At 45.1% G+C, this 20,006-nt stretch overlaps 1 protein-coding gene across 2 annotated transcripts in view; it reads left to right on the top strand.

Annotated features, from left to right (window-relative positions):
- DIPK1B (divergent protein kinase domain 1B) overlaps nucleotides 1–20,006 on the top strand; it is a 668,389-nt gene that overhangs the window by 573,509 nt on the left and 74,874 nt on the right. For both annotated transcript variants that reach the window (XM_069609597.1, XM_069609598.1), the window contains exon 3: nucleotides 16,222–16,329. In XM_069609597.1, coding sequence (XP_069465698.1) covers nucleotides 16,222–16,329 — 108 coding nt within the window. The remainder of the gene's footprint in view (nucleotides 1–16,221; nucleotides 16,330–20,006) is intronic.

A 20,006-nucleotide genomic window follows, 5' to 3' on the forward strand; every position in this document is an offset into this window, starting at 1 on the left:
CATACAAACATACATTTCCTCAGCCAGCATCCCCAATGGGCTATGCAAGTTTGGGGAAGACAAACGCCCCCGTCTTTGCATTGCTCATTGGATATTCGAAGCTGAAAAACAGAATTGTGAAACGGAAACCACGTTTCCCTTTCACAGTTCAAGCCAGCCGATGGAGCACTCCCTCGGCTGCAAAAAGCAGCCGAGGGAGTGCTCAGTGTATACACTGGGCTGGCTCCTCCATTAAAGGCAAGGATTCCCATGGATCGGCGCCCACTCTCGCATTATGGAGAAGCCGCCACTGGTACACTGTCAATGAATGTATGCACAGGGTCAATGTAGCTGGAGATTAAATACTGTAGACTTAAGTCATGTACACGAACAGCACTGTTGGGAGTGCTGTGATTCATTACGGGATCAATGGAGATGCCCGACAGTAGAAGGCTCCCAGGGTAGTAGCTCACCAGAATGGATGACTGTTGCTAAGCTGTCATATATTTAAAACTGTCTGTAAATCTTATGACATTTTGCACTTCCTTATAAAAACAAGTGATATAAAATGTGTTTGTGCAGGGGCTAGGTTTGGCTGGTAGTTTGCTTATATTCAGGGCAAGGGTGGGGACGTTTCTGCCCACCATAGTGAAAATCAAAAGTTGGCACCCATTAATTTCCTAGTAACTGTTTAATCACAAATAAATATTTCTATTGCGCTGACAGCAGTTTGACAAGCATATAACCGCTTTAGAAATAGATCCTGTGATAAAACACAAAAGAAACGGCACAAAAACCACTGGGTATTTGTGTGGCAGTATGACCAAAAAATAAACAAATATTAACGAAAACTAGTGAATGAAAGTTTAGGAAGCATGTTTCAATTTGGAAATGTCTTTTGTTTTTTTTCGAGACAAGTGTAAGCTGCACATTTTGAAAACAATAGTGTGCCTGCCCAGCAAGAAGGTATTCTGCTTTCAGCTGTGATTTCCCCCACCTCCCCACACCCCAGTGATATTCATGGCCCATTGCTTCCCGTGGTGTCCCTTGCAGGCCAGAAGAAAGGACACAGGCTTGGCAAAAAAACCTGCAAACCCGCGAATGATAGCTGGGCAAAGGAGCACCTTTAAGGCTCCTGGAAATAAGTATTTGCCAGTGGGGTGTGAGAGGGTCAGGCCACAAATTAGGGGGGCAAATCAGCCAATAGCAGGGGCAATTGCCCATTTCCCCCCCTCTACGGACGCCTATGCCCTGCTGGAAGGCACGGTGCTGCAATATACAATAACGCAACAGCCTAATGTCTCTCACCAGCAGAGAGTGGCATTAGGGGATGCCAATTTAGCCCTAAACACCTCAAATCTGGCACCATTTTAAGGCAAGCGGGCTGCCAATATGGCACTTTGCTAGGTCAGCAAAAATCTTTGCACCGGCCCTGCTTCATACCCAGAAGAGGAGTTGCTAGTCCATGTGCCAGGAGGGTCGCACCATCATATGAGAACCCTATTGCGAACTGATAACTAAAGCTCCCTGTTTCAGATAACGCCTGCTATGTTTTCTGTACACGCTGCTCAAGTTTAGTGCTTGGATTACCTGTGGGGCCTCTCTGCTATGCAAATAATGAGGACATGTATTTGTGGCATTGGACGTTCTCCACTGTGAGTGGGAGAAAAGTGATGGCTGCCCGCTAGCAGAGGAAAGCGCAGCACTGCTCCCCCTGCTATCGGCTGCTCCATAATTAGGTCCACGCCAACACATTAGGCAGTGAAGGTCCCTTCCTAGAACGCAAGGCAGCAGGGGAAATATCAAAGGAAGCACATTGTGTCATTGGCTCTGCACCATTTGTTTAAGTTTATTATGTACATTATTATGGGAATTGATTGAGTGCAAGGGTCCGCTGTACATCAGTAGAGGTTACAAGCATACAATGTGTGGTTGCAGGGGGGAACAGGCCTAACAACATAGCATTTATTACTGCCAAACCATTTAAGGTACCAGGGAATAGTTAATAGGCTCCGGGTGGCGACCCTCCGCCAGACACAAGGAATTTGCTGCTCTGCGTGTGGGTTGTTTGCCCCAACACTCACATTTATCTTCACATCCAAACACAATATGTACAGACCATTTATGCCACTTGCACACAGCAATTTAAAATCCCTCCCAACAGACATCAAACAGAACCTTACACCTCTACAACCAACTTGCATACCACCGGCCCAGTCAGTGGAGCCACCACCACCACACTCAAGGCTCCCAGCTGGACACAAATGCATACATGCCATCAATACAGCCCACCTAGAAACAGACCTGCAGATGGTGCCCAGTTACATGGAGCAACACCTCACTCCTCTAACTGTTGGTGTTCCACAAGGCCCTGTCCTGGGGCATTAATCTCCTTCTTTGGGTTCTCGTACCAACTCTTCGCAGATGACACCCAAATCTTCTCTTTTCCTGAACTCTCCTGTGATCTCTTTATCAAAATTTCCAACTGTCTCTCTGCATCCAATATTGGATGGCTTCACACTCTCTGATGTTAAACTCTACCAAAACAGTGGTGCTCTTCCCTGCCTAAAGCTCTCTCTCATCTCTTCCTCTGCCTATCCAGTTCCCAACTGACACTCTCCCCTACTCTTCTTCATCTAGACACTTTGGCGTCATCTATGACCCTTGTAACTTTCATCTCCAAAACTGCAACAGCAGCTCGTCTCAACCTCCTAAATGTGAGGTAAATCAGTCAACTCCTTCCTTTCAACACCGCCAAGCATCCCCTCTTAAGAATGGACTACTGTTTCAGCATCATCTTTGGTCTCCCCTACTATGCTTTCTGTCCTCTCGACAAGATCATTAACTTCGCTACAAGGACTCTCTTTGAACTCCCTCACTACACACCTACTTCCCCGTACCATCACCAGGCCGGATGGCTGACGATGCAAAACAGGGCCAGATTTAAATTTCTTCTCCTGGTTCACAAATCTATTCACGGTAAGGTGCCACTGTATATAGCTTCCTCTATCCAACTCTACAAGCCTTCTCGTAATCTCGGCGCTGCCTCCTCGACTACCCTTGTGGCTCGTCGCCCTCCATGTGCTTTCTCTTGCGTCTGCTCTTTCTCTCTTCCTGCTCCACCTGCCTGGAATTCTCTTCCCCCGAACAGCCGAAAAACAGTCCACACCGATTTGTTCCAAACCAAACTAAAAGCCTTCCTTCTTGCCTCTGAGTTACCCTCTTAACCTACCTCTCATCTGCCTGCTAGCTAACATGTTTCCCTCACATCCTCTCCTTGTGCTTCCTCTCGCTTCTGCTCTTTCTCTCTTCTTGCTGCACTTGCATGGAATTCTCTTCCCCCGGACATCTGGGAAACAGTCCACATGAATCTGTTCCAAACCAAACTAAAAGCCTACCTCCTCGCCTGGGGCTGGCCGTAGCGCCTACCTGCACTTAAAAATGTCCAATGTTGGTTATCCCTAATCTATGTATGTGTATTGTCCCCGGTGATTGTTCCAATTGTTCCTATCCACTACCTGGTCAGAATGTCCCTCAAACTCACCCCATTGGAAGAAGCTCACCGCTTCTCTTCAAATCTGATTTCTTCTCTATTGTACGTTCTTTTTCGATGAAAAGAGCATTGTTCCTTCTGCATATAAATAAATCACCACAGCACCAAAGCTTTCATGCATTTTCCTCTCTCTTAACTAAACCAGCTCACCCCCCCCTCTTTCCGATCTGCCAGAGAGCGTGGAAGCCATGCCGTGCACAGCACAAATCCCAGTAACATCATAATATAACATCCACAGTTAGTAGGGAACATTAAACAGTATGGGAAGGACAGGGTAGCAGGAAACGGGATGGTCTGTAGCGGATGGTTTTCAGGAGGGGATAATGGGCTAGTTGGATTTCTTGGGGTCGGGGGATATCTTAGGGGATGTGAAGGAGGTGCTCCTTGAAGAGGAGGGTCTTGATTTCAGATGCATTCGACTATTTCTATTTTTTTCGTAAAAGCTCTTTGGAGGATAACCCGCAACCACACTCTGCATTGCACCTGTGAGTATGAATGGGTGGGCTGGGACAACCCACAACCACACTCTGCATTGCACCTGTGAGCATGGGGGGGCGGCTGGGACAACCCACAACCACACTCTGCATTGCACCTGTGAGCATGGGGGGGGGGCGGCTGGGACCACCCACAACCACACTCTGCATTGCACCTGTGAGCATGGGGGGGGGCTGGGACAACCCACAACCACACTCTGCATTGCACCTGTGAGCATGGGGGGGGGCTGGGACAACCCACAACCACACTCTGCATTGCACCTGTGAGCATGGGGGTGGGGGGCTGGGACAACCCACAACCACACTCTGCATTGCACCTGTGAGCATGAGGGGGGGTTGGGATAACCCGCAACCACACTCTGCAATGCACCTGTGAGCATGAGTGGGGGTTGGGATAACCAGCAACCACACTCTGCATTGCACCTGTAAGCATGAATGGGTGGGCTGGGACAACCCACAACCACACTCTGCATTGCACATGTGAGCATAGGGGGGCTGGGACAACCCACAACCACACTCTGCATTGCACCTGTGAGCATGAGTGGGGGTTGGGATAACCCGCAACCACTCTCTACATTGCACCTATGAGCATGAGGGGGGGCTGGGATAACCCGCAACCACTCTGCATTGCACCTGTGAGCATGAGTGGGGGGCTGGCCTTGCCATGGCAAGAATCATGCAGGCACGTGAAAAGGTGGCGAGGAGGTCAGGGGGAGCATCACCTAACATGGAGATCAGGAAATTAAATACCAACACTTGCTCTGGCTGTGACAACAAATTTTATAAAGTGTTAATACATGTTTCATTTCAAAAGTTACCAAAAGGCATCATTCACACAGGAACAAAGAGTACTGCTAGCTTCATGGCATAGTTAGATGAGCTAAAAAGCTATCAGTAATATTCCAAGTGCCAAATTATAACTATTCACACTAGTGCTAATCTTTCATATTTTAAGAAAGCGCATGCGCACACACACACGCTCCCCTTTCCCCCCCCCACCCCTCCCATACAAATATGTATGTATTTGGGGTCTTTTGCGGCGCACTACACGTCACCTTGCGGCCATGCCATAGTGCTTGTCTGCCTGAAGGACCCTGTCAAGGTGGAAGCTGGGCCTTTTGTTGTTAAATTGCTTTCAATCGCGGATCCCTCTCAAATGAACTTGAAGTGAAATAACCCATAGCCCATATAGGCCGGGTTCTCGATTCGCGACAAAAAAACATAGAAGTGCTATGACGGACTAAATCATGTCACGTGAATCTCCTATTTGTTTCCTATTGATTTCTTATTCATTTCTGGAAGGAGCAGCGAAACGAATCTTTAAATCTGTGTAACAGTTGCTTAGACCCTATGTATTTAAATCCCCAGTGTGTCTGGGCATTGGGGTCTGGGCATGTGCACAGACACCTTTACCTGAGACCTGGCATCCGCCCGCTGCCCCGTGCTTTCTTAAATTCCTTGGTGCTCCCACTTTCAGGAGATGCAACATCTGCAAAAACAAGCTCACAGCAATTGTATCCTCCTTCCAAACACTAATAGGCTTTCCAAACGTGTTTATGTGCTTCCTGAATGCAAACACTTTAATGTTAGAGTGGGTGTTGCGAAACATGAAAAGAGCACCAACCCCAGTGTGCATTATGATGCAAACATGCAATCTTTTTATCACAGACATATTTGCTTATTCGTATGTTCCTAAAATGCTCTTTGATGTTATGCAAAGCATCCAGGAACCTTCATTGGTTATATCTGTCCCCTACCCCTTTCTCATACGAGTATTGTGTAAGCGTATAATATTAAATAATGTATATGGTTATTCTAGGTGTTGATCACATGCTTTGCACTTTAAGCAAGTGTAATGTTCTTATTTTGACTACAATATATGCTGGCAGTGATCGTTTGAAACTAACATTGCACAACGTTAAGAGCCAGTTTACAATGCGGGTGCAATACAGCTGTAGGCCTTGGAGCCTGGTCCTCTGTTCCCTTACAAAGCCTGCCAGAAGCCCAGCACCCACTGCAGAGCCAATCAGCAGCCCGTTGAACCACCCCCGGTACAAGTGGCCCTCAGGGTGATCGTGGCAATGCCATTAATGCATGTCTTGTAGTGTGGCAAATAGTTTTCAGAATTCAGATGCCCATGATTAAAATTCCATGTTATGAGAACATTACCAAAGTGATGACATAACTAACGTTGCTAGGGGGGTTAAGGGGGCTATAGCCGCTGATCTTTTGGTTGTAGCCCTGGATAGAATCTCAGGAGGTACAGCCAAAAGACTAGCTAGCCCCCAGTCCCAACAGTTCCGACATCAGCTTTTCCCCTGGTCTTTTCCAGACCTAGCAACTCCCCTGCTAGAGAACCTCCTATGTCTGACCCCACCACCCGAGCTACTTAAGTATAGTGATACGTTTGTGTTGGTAACCAATGTCAAATTATAGACCCCCGTTTATGTTGGTGGCATGTCCCAGTTTTTAATTTTGAAAATCTATTCATCCTTCATAGACAACCGTGGTGGCCACTCTCAGCCAGATAGCGACAGCTCTGCTCCCCTTCTCAGGTTCCCCTTCCCCTTCCCTCCAAACGCAGGATAACCCTAGGGAGGGGGTGGGGGTGGCGCTCAGGGAGGGTCTTGCACTAAATCACAGACAGTGGGAGAGTAAGGTAGAGTAACAGATAAGGAGAGTGGGTGAGAGAGAGAGAGAGAGAGAAAGGGAGGAAATGATGGTGATAGAGAGAGGGAGAGAGAGAGAAAGAAAGAAAGAAAGAAAGAAAGAAAGAAAGAAAGAAAGAAAGAAAGAAAGAAAGAAAGAAAGAAAGAAAGAAAGAAAGAAAGAAAGAAAGAAAGAAAGATAGAAAGAAAGAAAGAAAGAAAGAAAAGACGGAAGGAAAGAAAGAAGGAAAGAAAGAAACCCAGACCCTACTGACAGAGGAAGCATGAGAGAGCACAAGAATACACTAAAGGAGGAAAATGTAGGTAGAGAGAGAGTGGACCACATTGATACAGAGAAAGAGACCTCACTGACAGAGAAAACACAGAGGGGCTGATTCTCAGCTCGTGATAAAGAGTGTGTGGAAAGACGACATTCTCCCATCCAGTTGTGGGGTAAACATGTGCTCCACTGACATTGCGAGCATTTCTTGATAGACTGCCACTTTTCTCCATAAACTAGCAAAGTGGTGCAGCAGTCTAAGAAGTGCATTGTTTGTGAAGGGAAAATGTGTGCAGTGTAGTTTAACGGCACCTCAAAGGTAAGATATTTTTACTCCGTTTGTTGTCATGCTAAAGCAGTGCTGCTGGGAGGAGAATCCCCTCCATGTAGCTGCCCTGCATTGCTCATGGTTGCTAGGGCGGTTGACAAGCCGTAAATCGGGCTCTTGCAGAAGCCGAGGTTTTCATGTCCACGCACCACATTCTTGCCCTGTCGGAATATGGTTCATGTAAGAAAGGTGTTGCTCCCGCTTGGAACAACACATTTCAGTTTTTACATGGACTTCTGATTCAGGCCCTGAGTGTGTTCCAGACCGCATCGACAGAGAGAAGCAACCGAGAGAGCACACCTGGCATAGCACATCTCACCCAGAAAGAAGTGATATTCCTAAGCGGGAATATGATACACCGGGTAGAGCTAGTTAACCTGCATTTCTTCTATAACGTTAACCAGTTAAGAGAGAGTGCTTTTATTAATAGTAACATTGCAGAACAGGATACAGCTGGCTCATGTGTAAAACATTTGAGCGACAAATACATATATCTGTTTTTTGCTGAATTCAGCAGATCCTGTTGGAAGTGATAGATTCTTTGCAGGTGCACATTTCTGCAACATTTGCTGCGGGTGCAGAATTTTCATGGGCTCAGGTCAGACTCCAGTCCCTGCAGAATTAGCTCACGTAGCCATTGGTTAATTACTGGCAGGAATGTCTGCTTTTCCTTGGTGGATTATGCAGATTTTGCCATTTTAATTTACTTCTGTTTTCTCAACCCTCCACTGGCTACCGTTGCAATGATGAATAGCATGTGAGTGACTCCTCTCCACACCTGGTATGAAAAGGAAGTTAGACCTACTCTTGCCCACTAATAGTCCATTGATGGATAGCATGTGAGTGACTCCTGTCAACACCCGGGATGAACATGAATTTAATCCTGCTCTTGCCCGCTACCATTCCATTGATGGATAGCATGTGAACAAGTCCTCTTACCACCTGGGATGAACATGAGGTTAATCCTACTCTTGCCCGATATCATTCCAGTGATGGATAGCATGTGAGCGACTCCTGTCAACACCCGGGATGAACATGAATTTAATCCTGCTCTTGCCCGCTACCATTCCATTGATGGATAGCATGTGAACAAGTCCTCTTACCACCTGGGATGAACATGAGGTTAATCCTACTCTTGCCCGATATCATTCCAGTGATGGATAGCATGTGAGCGACTCCTTACCACCCAGGATGAGCATGAAGTTGGTCCTACTCTTGTCCGCTACCATTCAATTGATAGATAGCATTTGAGTGACTCCACTCACCTCCTGGGATGAACATGAAATTAATCCTACTCTTGCCCACTACCATCTCATTGATGGATAGCATGTGAGTGACTCCTGTCAACACCCGGGATGAACATGAATTTAATCCTGCTCTTGCCCGCTACCATTCCAGTGATGGATAGCATGTGAGCGACTCCTTACCACCCGGGATAAACACGAAGTTAATCCTATTCTTGCCCACTACCATTCCAGCGATGGATAGCATGTGAGTGACTCCTTTACTTTAACAATTTCTACTGCGCACAGGGTCACCCAGAGGCTTATGGCTGCAAAACAAACAACACAAGACAAGAGGGGATCATGACAAAAATAGAGATCAGCAGGTCCACAGTACGAAGTTAAAGATACATGTGAATCCTATCTGAATAGCAGTGTCTTCAATTTCTTCCTGAATAGTTCTGTGGAGCACTCCACTCTCAAATCAGGCGGCATTGCGTTCCAGGCTTTAGGGGTGGCTGCAAATAATGTGCCTGTATTTACCTGTGTGAGAGAACATCTGGGCTCCCTCTGCTGATTAGTATTATTAGAGCTGAGAGCTCTGGTGTTTGATTTGTTCATTAGTATGTCCACAAGATAATGTGGACTCGCACCAATAAGACATGTATGAGTGATTACCAGTAGGTGAAAATCAATCCTAGCCTCAATTGGAAGCCAGTGTAGTTCCTGTCTTGCCTTAGTAACATGATCTCACCATCTAAGGCTTGCTATGATCCTGACAGCACTATTCTGTATAACGCGTAGTCTGACACATTTGGATGTATTGATTCCTACTAACAGACTACTATAGTAGTCTATTTTGGATCCTATAATTGCTCTTGCTACTGTCTCACAGTTCGCCTTAGAGATGTAGGGGCATATGTGCGCTAACAACTTGATGTAATGCGCAGAGGGAGAGACCAGACTGTTGAATTGGACATTCGTAGTCCTGTATTGATCTAGATGAACCCCCAAGGTTTTAACTTTCTTTTTAGTCACCACCTCTCACCACCCGGGATGAACATAAAGTCCGTCCTACTCTTGCCTGCTACCATTCCATTGATGGATAGGATGCAAGTGACTCCTCCCACAACCCGGGATGAACATAAAGTCAGTCCTACTCTTACGTGCTACCATTCCATTGATGGATAGGATGTGAGCGACTCCTCCCACCACCCGGGATGAACATAAAGTCCGTCCTACTCTTGCCTGCCACCATTCCATTGATGGGTAGGATGCGAGCGACTCCTCCCACCACCCGGGATGAACATAAAGCCAGTCCTACTCTTGCCTGCCACCATTCCATTGATGGATAGGATGTGAGCGACTCCTCCCACCACCCGGGATGAACATAAAGTCCGTCCTACTCTTGCCTGCTACCATTCCATTGATGGATAGGATGTGAGTGACTCCTCCCACCACCCGGGATGAACATAAAGTCAGTCCTACTTTTGCCTGCTACCATTCCATTGATGGATAGGATGTGAGCGACTCCTCCCACCAACCGGGATGAACATAAAGTCAGTCCTACTTTTACCGTTGAGCCCTTAGTTCTTATTTCTGTAGACACACCCCACCTATATGGCAATGACTCAGTCTTCTGCTCATCCTGCCAGGTTATCCGAGAAACCGCAAGCGTCCAAAGTGATATAGCATGTATCTGCAATAGGGGCCTCTATGGGAGCAGAAACATGCACATTTTACTGGCAGGATATGTGTCAGTACATATTTCACGCAGCAATGTCTGTCTTCCTTGAAGCCTCCTTTTTACTGCCAGAACGCATAATGTTTGCTGTGATGAAGACCACCTCTGTTTTTAAATATCTCCTCAAACCTCTTTTCTGCGTCTGGAAATTCTGCCCCTTTGGGGAGTTGGTAGCCTCTATCCCTGCTGGAATCCAGGTTACCGGTTGATGGAAGGCGTGCCCTCTGAAGGGGTTTTTGATCACACGTATGAATGCAGAATCCAATTCTGTAAATTAATATTAAGCACAATCCATGAAGTGTCAGCAGAAAATGGGATAAAATCATTAAAGTTTGTGCGGAAAGGTAATATCGCGACTGGACACCAGGATACAGTTCCATGAGTCCACAGGAAGAAAGCATACCATAACATTTGGTTTCCTTGATTACCCAACCCTTTCCAGGCAGTGCAGCGCTGATTCTTTATGTGGAGTGTGGATCATCGTGGAAATAGCAACTTTTCTACAGCCAGGTACAGGGGAGGAATTTAATAAATGTTTGTATTCGGTTGTCCAACTCTGGCCTCAGGGGATGGAATCCTGACGGGTTTTCAGGATATTCCTCATTAATATTCCTGAGGAAAAATTTGCATACAATTAGAATCATTGTAGGCAAATTTATCTCATGAATATTAATAAGGGGTATCCTGAAAACCCGACGTGGATACAGCCCTCGAGGCCCGGAGTTGGACGCAAACTATATACAGATCTATTTTGAGACAATGCCCTCTTTTTTTATGGCTGATGCTTTGTTGAAGAGAAAATTAACATAATTTAGGTACATAATTATTCAAGCATTTTTAATTCACTGTTCCTTATGCCATAAACATAAGCAATCGTATTATTTACATACCTTTTACCAAACACTTCCCTTTGCCTAGTTGCCCCAAACATCCTTATTCTTATTCCATTCCCACACACCCCCTTGCATTCCTCGTTTTTTTCACTATCCTTAGAGCAGACTAAGGTTTGGGGCTCCCCTCTGTATCCTCCCCACAGTGGGGACACACTACGACATGGACAAGAATCAGGTCTCTGAAACTACGTTGATGATTTGGCACAGTATAAAAGAGTAACAGAACATATATATTGGTGTGTGAGTTTGGGCATTTGTGTGCATGTGTGGGGGTATGCAAGTGTGCGCATGTGAGTGTATATGTGTTCGCACGTGTGTTTGTGTGTGTACTATTTCTGAGGCACCATTACAGAACTGTATTTTATCCAACTTAATTTTTGAAACAAGTTGGAGAAGAAGTGGCGTGGAGGGCTATATTGTTTGTTACTTTTTTTTAAAAAATGTCTTCCATTAGGCTGTACTGTGAGTGCATTTTGTTATGGAAAATAACTGTGCTATCATAAATATTAAAAACACTCTTACCCCAAAAAATGAGGCGGACCAAGACATAACCCACCACACAGCGCTTTAGAATAAGGCAAAGGCCATTGTCAGTAGTGTAAGAGACCAGGCGGCTAAGGGGATGCCCTTATCGGCATCCATACAATCACATTATTGTGCATTTTGTAGGTGTAGTATGCATGCGGGAATAGCAGCCATCTTAAATATTAGCAGCCATATTGTATTAAACGCGGCGCAGCAGACAGCACCCCAGGCCTAGGTCGCGAACATGAGCTCACAAACAAGTTGTATTCCGAACACTGATGAGAAAGTCCAGAGCTACACAGATCCATAAAACCCTTAATTTTCATAAAATGTTGCCAACCTTTGCGCCCTGGGAAGAATGTGCCCTGCAAGGCGACGGGAGGAGGGCTGCGTGCCTGTGAACACCACAATCCCATGACAAAGAGGGCACAAGCCTCCAACCCCCACCATCCCTAATCCTAAATTATAGCACCCAAATGTCTTGGCTTTAGGACCCCTGAATTCCAGTGTACCAGATAACCCCCAGACCACTGCCCATAAATCCGCTGGATGCACCCCTTCCGCGATCAATGAAAAGATCAGAATGCAGGACCCTCCCGCCTCCCTTCCTAGGTCACGTGATTTGTGCTGCAAGGTGCAGGGTGGGATGAAATTATAGCCCTGAAAGAGGGTGAGAGACATTGGAGAAATGTCAGCCTGTCTGGGAGCAAGTGAAGTGTGTGTGAGTTAGTACGACCTTGGCTTTCCCCCGGGCCGCTGTCGGATCATACTAAGTGCATTGTTACAATGGCATAGATGTGTTTATTAGTTTGTAAAAAAATTACTATGTATTCGCCTTTTGACCAATGATGACTGCACCATCACCCACGTGAACGAAGATGGACGGACGGGGCTGAGACCAATGGCGTTGCATCCCATATGGAGCAGGTGACCTATGTGTAAGGCCTCACCAACCAGCAGCGCAAGTTCTTACTGTATGTAATGACGTCGCCAATGACGATGTGTACTGTCATAATGTACTGCACATGCAAAGATGGCCAGAACGTTCCACGGCAATACAGTTCTTTGTTGGCGCTTTTTCCTTTTGTATGGAAATAAAACGTGTTATCCCTGCAAGAGGTGTGCTGGGCCTTTTTCCCCTGGTGGGTTGTATTTCTTCTGGTGTGAGCGTCAGAGGAGCGTTCCTACATTATCATCCAATTTCCTGTAGCCAGGATTCTTGTGATTATACTTCCGATTCAAAGTTGAAATGATGGTTTGAGTTGACGTATATGAACATAGGAGGGCAGTGATGGGGAAAGGTTAGGAGTAAGAGAAAGGCGTGGGTGAGAACGTTCACTCAAATTTGATTTGGATGTGGGCTATTATTTGGGTGAAGTACATGTGATATATTGCTTGCAATCAGCAAATGAAATGGTACTCTATGTATACCATTTTGAATGAGCAAGATCACTGGTGGCACACTATTAACAAAATGGCCTTGGGTAAAGTCAAGAAAGCCATCATTTCCCATAAAAAAAACTGACCATGGTCACTAATTGGCAAAATTTGAAGTTGGCAGAGAAGTATCTTGGATGAAAGGCTGAATTAGGCTTTGAAGTTTACCTAGATCATATTGAACCCTTGCATGCATGAGCACTATATGTCGATTTCTGCTTGGGCACACTGAGGCTGGCCATGTACACAAAGTCCTGGAGTACTGGCGGCACAGACATATGCCCACTGTGCAGTTTGAATGTACAGATTGTTTTTTTGTACTAGTCATACATTTTTTAGGTCTGTACCGGGTGCCCATTTTGAGGGCGGCCAGTGTACCGGCAGTTCGTGATGCAATGATCATTCTGTCCACCACACACGAACCAGATGTTGTTACTTCAGCAGTCACATTTATTTACCAGGCTTGGCCTAAAAGGCCCAAGAGATGATGTTGGACCACTGGTGTATTGTATTTGTATTTGTAGTTGGTTTATTCATATTGCGTGCCTGGCCCGGGGGCATAGGGGTGCAAGTATATTGATACTTTTGTGGTGTTAACCAAATAACTATCTATACATAGGTTTGCGAGTTTCTTCCCCCTGCCAAAGATCTCTCTGAAAGTAATGGAAGGGTTACGAGGTTTCTCCCCCTGTGTTGAATAACGCTTATTCCTCTGTGCCGATTTCCCACATTGAAGATTTACTCAAGTATGGGCTTACGCGTGATCATTATGTAGGTTTTAACTGCAACTCGGTGCATGTTGTTTTATGCTTTTTTTAAATTAACTTGTCCAACACATACACCGCCTAGTGATAGGAAATATCAGTTTCTAAAGTGTATTTTATGCTATTAACATGGAATATTGGCCTATTATCGTCCTTTTTTATGTTATTTGTATGTATATGTATCTATGATGATCTTCTGTGGCTCTACACCCAATAAAGAATATCTAAACATACTCATGAAAATTTGCAGTAGTGACTCTCTTGTCATTGTTAAGGTGGACTGCCCATTAGAACAGCACTTTTTGAGATGATGATCAACCAACTCTAAATTGGTTTAGAAACTTTAATGAAGATCTGTCCGGAGGGCGAAGTTAAAGGAGAGGGTCCCAACGGTTTAATTTCCCATTCAGCTCCCATATGGAATTCTCGCTCTCACCTACGGCGAAAACTGTTGGACGGATTTACACCAACATGTGCAAGAAGCTGGATTTTCAGCCCATTTGCATGCACTGCTTAGTGAATTATGTTCAGCATTTTTTTAAATCAAAAATTAAATTAGTAAAAAAAAGTGGTAAAAAATAGGAACACATATTTGTAATTAAGACTTTGTGAGTCAATGTGTTGATTTTATCAAAACGAGGAAATATTTAAAAAAAATGAAGAAACAAAAATGTTTGTAAAAGTTTTTTATAAACTAAAAACAAATAAAGGAAATAAATAAATAGATATTGCATTCGTTCAGTCCCCAAAGAGTCTGCAGACCCAATTTCAAATACGGAAATTTGATTGACCAACTGGCACTGATTCATTTTGATAGGGTAGCATCAGACCGAACATGTTTGCATCGGTCACCATCTTAACCTGCATATACGATGCAAGAGCCACAGATCCTGCACTGCAAAGCATTTTCCAAGGGGTATATAGCAGTCCCAGATGTTGGCATTGATGAGAGAGATGGAAGAAGACCGTTTCCAAAACAAAAATGGGAACATATGGTGACGGGGTCCTGAGATCTGTGGATCCCATGCTGGAAAAAGGTTTGAAAGGGGACTCCAAAACCACACTATGGCACTGGTGGTGTTAAGGCACATGCCACACAGAGGGATGGAAAATGGCCTTCGAGAAAAAATATTCAATGTAGCCCTTGGCATCTGTGGAACTGTGAAGCACGGGCTGGAAAAGTGCGTGTCAGGGTGGCAGAGGAGGGCTGGGGGAAGGCACTCCCTGTGCTCAGTGGCATGCTTGCCTTGGGCCTGGTAAATCACGTTTGCCAGTTATAGTTACCAAAACAACCATAACTAGCCCTCGGCCGTGCATTGATCATGGCACCACAAACTGCATCTCACATGGCATAATCCCCACAGCTCCCACAATGCTTGAGCATCACAGGTGTGTTGGAGGAACTGGGTGTCATTGTTGCTTTTGCTAACGTAACATGGGGATTTTCAGTGCGTCTAGGTTTCCCACGTCAACCAAAACGCCCCTTATGTTTTTCTGTGATTTTCAATTCTGTTTATTACAGTAAGTTTCTAAAGATTTTCTCAGTGAATACACGTAGAAATACCAATATCCCGTAGCCTATTACGTCATAGGCTCCTCTATCGGATCTTTATATAATGTCAGCGGTTTATGCAATCCTAGGATATGTTGCAATTGGGAAAGTTTTATTCGCACAGCAATGGGGATTAGGTCCATGCAAATCTGCTGATAATTTGTTCCAAAATTTGACATGGCTTGAGTTAACAATAGGTTTAAGCTGAACGTAAGAAGCAGACCATTGTTTTATTGTTTTTTTTGTTTAAATATTGCAGTGGGTCAATTATTTTGAATCTACTGTACGTATCTAATGCGTTTTGTAATCTGTATAGTTTTATGAATTTAATTTGCAATATATATGCTGCCTCCCCACTCCATCCGATCCACCCTCCAAATCTATGCAGATGATCCTGCCATTCCTTTGTTGAGAATCGACAGCCTGGAATATCTGGGTCTTGTCTGAATCAGAAAAGCTATCACTCCTCATGCCTGCAAATCAAGCCGAGCTACCCGCTGCAGTCAATACCTCTCGACACAGCCCTCCATCAGGAATCATTACCATATCTGCCTAAAGTGCCTTCACGCAGCCTTGTCCTGATGATTAGGGGTTGTCAGTTATGCTTTTGTCTCCGCTGAGCTGGGATCTGCTGAGGCCTGCGCGCTCAGCATGCCCACCCTTGCTAAGTGCTCTTGATATGTGCCTGCCACTGTGGATAGTCGAGCATATATTAGTGATACACTCCAGCACATCCGAACCGCAATGTGATCGACATTCATATGGTGCGTCTCTGAACTGATCTTTCCATTTCCTCCTCAGTGTGATCAGTACAAGAAGGGGATCATTTCCGGCTCCAGCTGCAAGGACCTATGTGAAGATCACACGCTGGTGCTCCAGCAGTGCCTCTCCTCATCTCCTGCCCACCAGGTAGGTCTCCAGCCACAGTGCTGCTCATTACTAGAACTATCAATTCTCTCCACCCGCGGACATCTGCTTGCATAATGATGAATTAATAGCTTCAGAATCCATGGAAGCCTGCACTACCCGTATAAGCGTATCCAGTGATAATGTCACCGTGAAACAAAATGGCCGCCGTGTGGCATCATTTCCCTAAAAATGCACCCTCCAGACAATCAAACGCTTTCCCCAAATATTCTCCGATTGAAGATAATTATATATTATTATACCCCTCCTAGAATCTATGGGGAAAGGATTTTGGAGGTCAGGAAAAAAAGTGGTCTACCTGGCGACTTTTTCTCAGCGACATTATCACAGGGAACCAGTATAAGCAAGTCAATCACTGTCTTATTATAGGCCAGTTGTGACGTCACTACTGACCTGCAATAAAAAATGACATTGCTACCTGTCAGTAAACAGTTGCCATGGGCAGTGACACATGGTTTATTTGACTACTGAAGGGGATACAGACCACGCCGAATTGTGATAATTGTTTCACATTAACTGTCTCTAGTTAAGTTTTTTCACTCAATAGATATATTACCAAAACGAGAAGCAACAGATCCACGTGGAATCTTGAGTCTCTGAGCTACGTGTGTAATCTGGGACACCCACAAATGACTAAATGATTGTTTTCTTTATAGATGTGTAAACGGTTTAGTGTGCTTCATGGAAACGACACCTTTATGTGGGTCACATTCATTGCAGTTTGTTTATTTATATATTGTGCGCGCCAGACCCGAAGCTATCAGGGCGCAAGCGATAAGAATATGTACAGCTTAGTTGCAAAGGCTAAGGAACATAGTTAGACAATTTTGCCTCAGAGTTACAGTAGTTGAGGAACAGAGCAGTTAAAGTGGACAAACACGTGTCGACATCAAATCATAGATAGCAAGCATACTGGGTAACTATTGTGACTGTTGTCTAGCATAGAGTAGAAGATACAAAGATACATGCGAACAAAACATATATGTATACAGGAGGAAGATGTGTAGGAAGGGCATATTACTTGTTCTTCTCTACGAGCCATTTGATAAGGTTCTGCCTGAATTTGGTGAAGGTTTGGTCTGATCTTAGTGTGTGTGGCAGTAAAATGGACATTCTCTGTGTGTAGGTTACCATCGCCGTAGCGTGAAATGCGGAGTTCCTTAGTGTAGAAAGTAGTGTTTATGAAATCAGTGGCCAACCTTTGCAAATTTATTTATTTTCCAGGTTTGTTTATTAATACATGCGAACTCCTCCGATTTGGCAGAACTCGGTTTTACATGGTCACTCCTAAAGCAGCAACCACTTGAACAAAATCTAGTGAGAAAACTTAAGTATCACTTTTTTAGGTCTCGAATTGACCCTTTTGGGTTGTTCTTAAATGTTGGCAATGCAAGCCTTTCATATGTACTTTTTATGAAAAAAATGAAATATTTTCGTCCTGCAAGTAGAGCGCAAGGACGAAATGACATTGTGTGAGGGCTGGAAAGTGACCGCTGCCTGTTCCTGGGGGCAATGACCATTGCTAGCCGATCTAAATGTGGGCACAAGTGCCCCCACCCGAGGTGATGAGAAAACAGCAAATCAACAATCAATTCTGTGCAGGATGTCTCATTTAGAAGCACGCGACTCCAAGGTGACCAATATACATTTAATGTAGGCGTTATAATATCGGAACATTAAAGAACATTTTTTTAAAAATGCACCTTACTGTTTTGATAAACCGAAAAGGCAATGTTGTGAGAAGGAACTTTAATGGAAAGTTTTAGATGAACCAGCATTTTACATATTTCCCTAGCTATGCCCCTGGAGAGATGCAGCAATAGGTCTCGTGCTAGGATGGGCCAAAGAGAGGGTTTGAGCCTCATACTGAGAATGGGCACATAGCCAGAATGGGCCTCAGAGAAGGAATGCATCTGGGCATCGCAACAGCAATGGGTCTCAGAGTGAGGATAAATCTCTGGGTAAGGATGGGCCTTGGGGCAGGGATGGGCCTCAGGACTGAAGAGTCTAAGGTCAAATATGGGCCTTATAGCAAATGTGGGGCACAAGTAGCGACGGCCTAAGGGCAGAAATGAGCCTTGAGAGATGTGGAGCCTCATGCGTGGGACATGTGTGGTCTTTGGGTGATGTGCAGGAACAGACCTAAGAAAACTGTCCAATGTGATGTGACAACTGCCCAACTATTATATTCTGGTAGTAGCGATGTCGTAACTAGATGATTATAAGATCTTGGGAGAGTGCAGCGGATAACCCCAGTCTGGCCACATGCCAATGGGGAGGGTGAACGCTTTATGCGAACACTAAATAAGGTGTTCTGCATTGCCAAGGCCAAGGAAACTCTCTCAAGAGGACATTGTAGCAGTTCCTGTGAGAATACTGATCCACACTGCACAGTACCGCGGATGTGGCATCAAAGGTGCCACTCGAGGTCTAATCCCGGAGGTGGAAGGCTGGTCCCCTGCAATCATCAACAATGAAAGAGTATTCGAAGACCGAAGAGTACACAATGAAAGGGAGAATCTACGGAGACACCTGAGACCACTCAACCTGGGAGTAGGTAAAACAGTATTGGTGAAAAATAGACACACTGAAGGAAAACTTGCCCTCACATATGAACCCTCCCCCATGGATGTCATCCAAGTCAAGGGATCCATGGTGACGGCACCTGATGTAAGAGGGTCGGGGACATGAAATTCCTGTTTCTTCAGAAGGATGGGAGAAAATGGGGGAAAAACCAGAAGAGGTAAGGGAGAAGCCACTGACCCGAGCCCTGAAAGAAATGAGGTACCCGGAGACACCTGGGAGTGTGACATCCCAACCCGGGTAAGTGATCAGACAGGAGGAGAGGGTGGCGGAGGCCGATATCCCAGTCTGGAAAATCGGAGGCGCCTGATACGTTTAGAAGACTATGTAATGTGTGAGTAATGTTCTCATATTGTCTGGACATAAAGCCAGATACTCAGTGGAATGCACTCTTTGCAAGCGAATATTTACGGCCCTGCTTGTGGCCATTGCATACTCTGTTGCCCATGTTTGGCCTTTCAATCCTGAAATGTATTTATATGCATGATGTAAGGTGTGTTAAACTGTGTCCTATGAAAAAGGTTTTTGAATAGTTTCCCATGAAAAAGGAGGAATGTGATGTAGTCACATGGCTGTGCGACAGCAGCATGAAGCCATTGCATTCAAGAGGAATAAAGGGGGCGTGCCCGCGCAGCAAGGCACTGCGCGCCTGGAGCCCAACGGAGTAAGACCTGTGTCCGAGTGGTCTTTTTACCCGGCAGGGGGAGGCCTATGTACCGGGGCACTATATGAAGCACAACATCCTTAACAATGCCTTTCAGAGTCAACAGCCTATTGGAAAAGGTAGCTCAGTGGGTCAATAACCCTGCTGAAGAGATTATTGTGTAACCTGCTAGTTCAAATCTTGTTGCTAGGTGAGTTAATGCATCTGCATCAGAAGTATGTGTTTAAGATACATGTAACATTCAATTGTAACAAAGCCGACTTACCTTTCGATTTATCAAAAGGACTACTAAATGTTCAGTGATTCAGAAAACACACATTTCATCAGGGATGCTATATCTTCAATGGCTCAGAACACGCATCTCATCAGGGCTGCTACACCTGTAATGGCTCAGAAGTAAAACCCCCATCCC

The sequence above is a fragment of the Ambystoma mexicanum genome, chromosome 8 (genome assembly GCF_040938575.1).
Source record: "Ambystoma mexicanum isolate Mex_15411 chromosome 8, UKY_AmexF1_1, whole genome shotgun sequence".
Classification (NCBI taxonomy): domain Eukaryota; kingdom Metazoa; phylum Chordata; class Amphibia; order Caudata; family Ambystomatidae; genus Ambystoma; species Ambystoma mexicanum.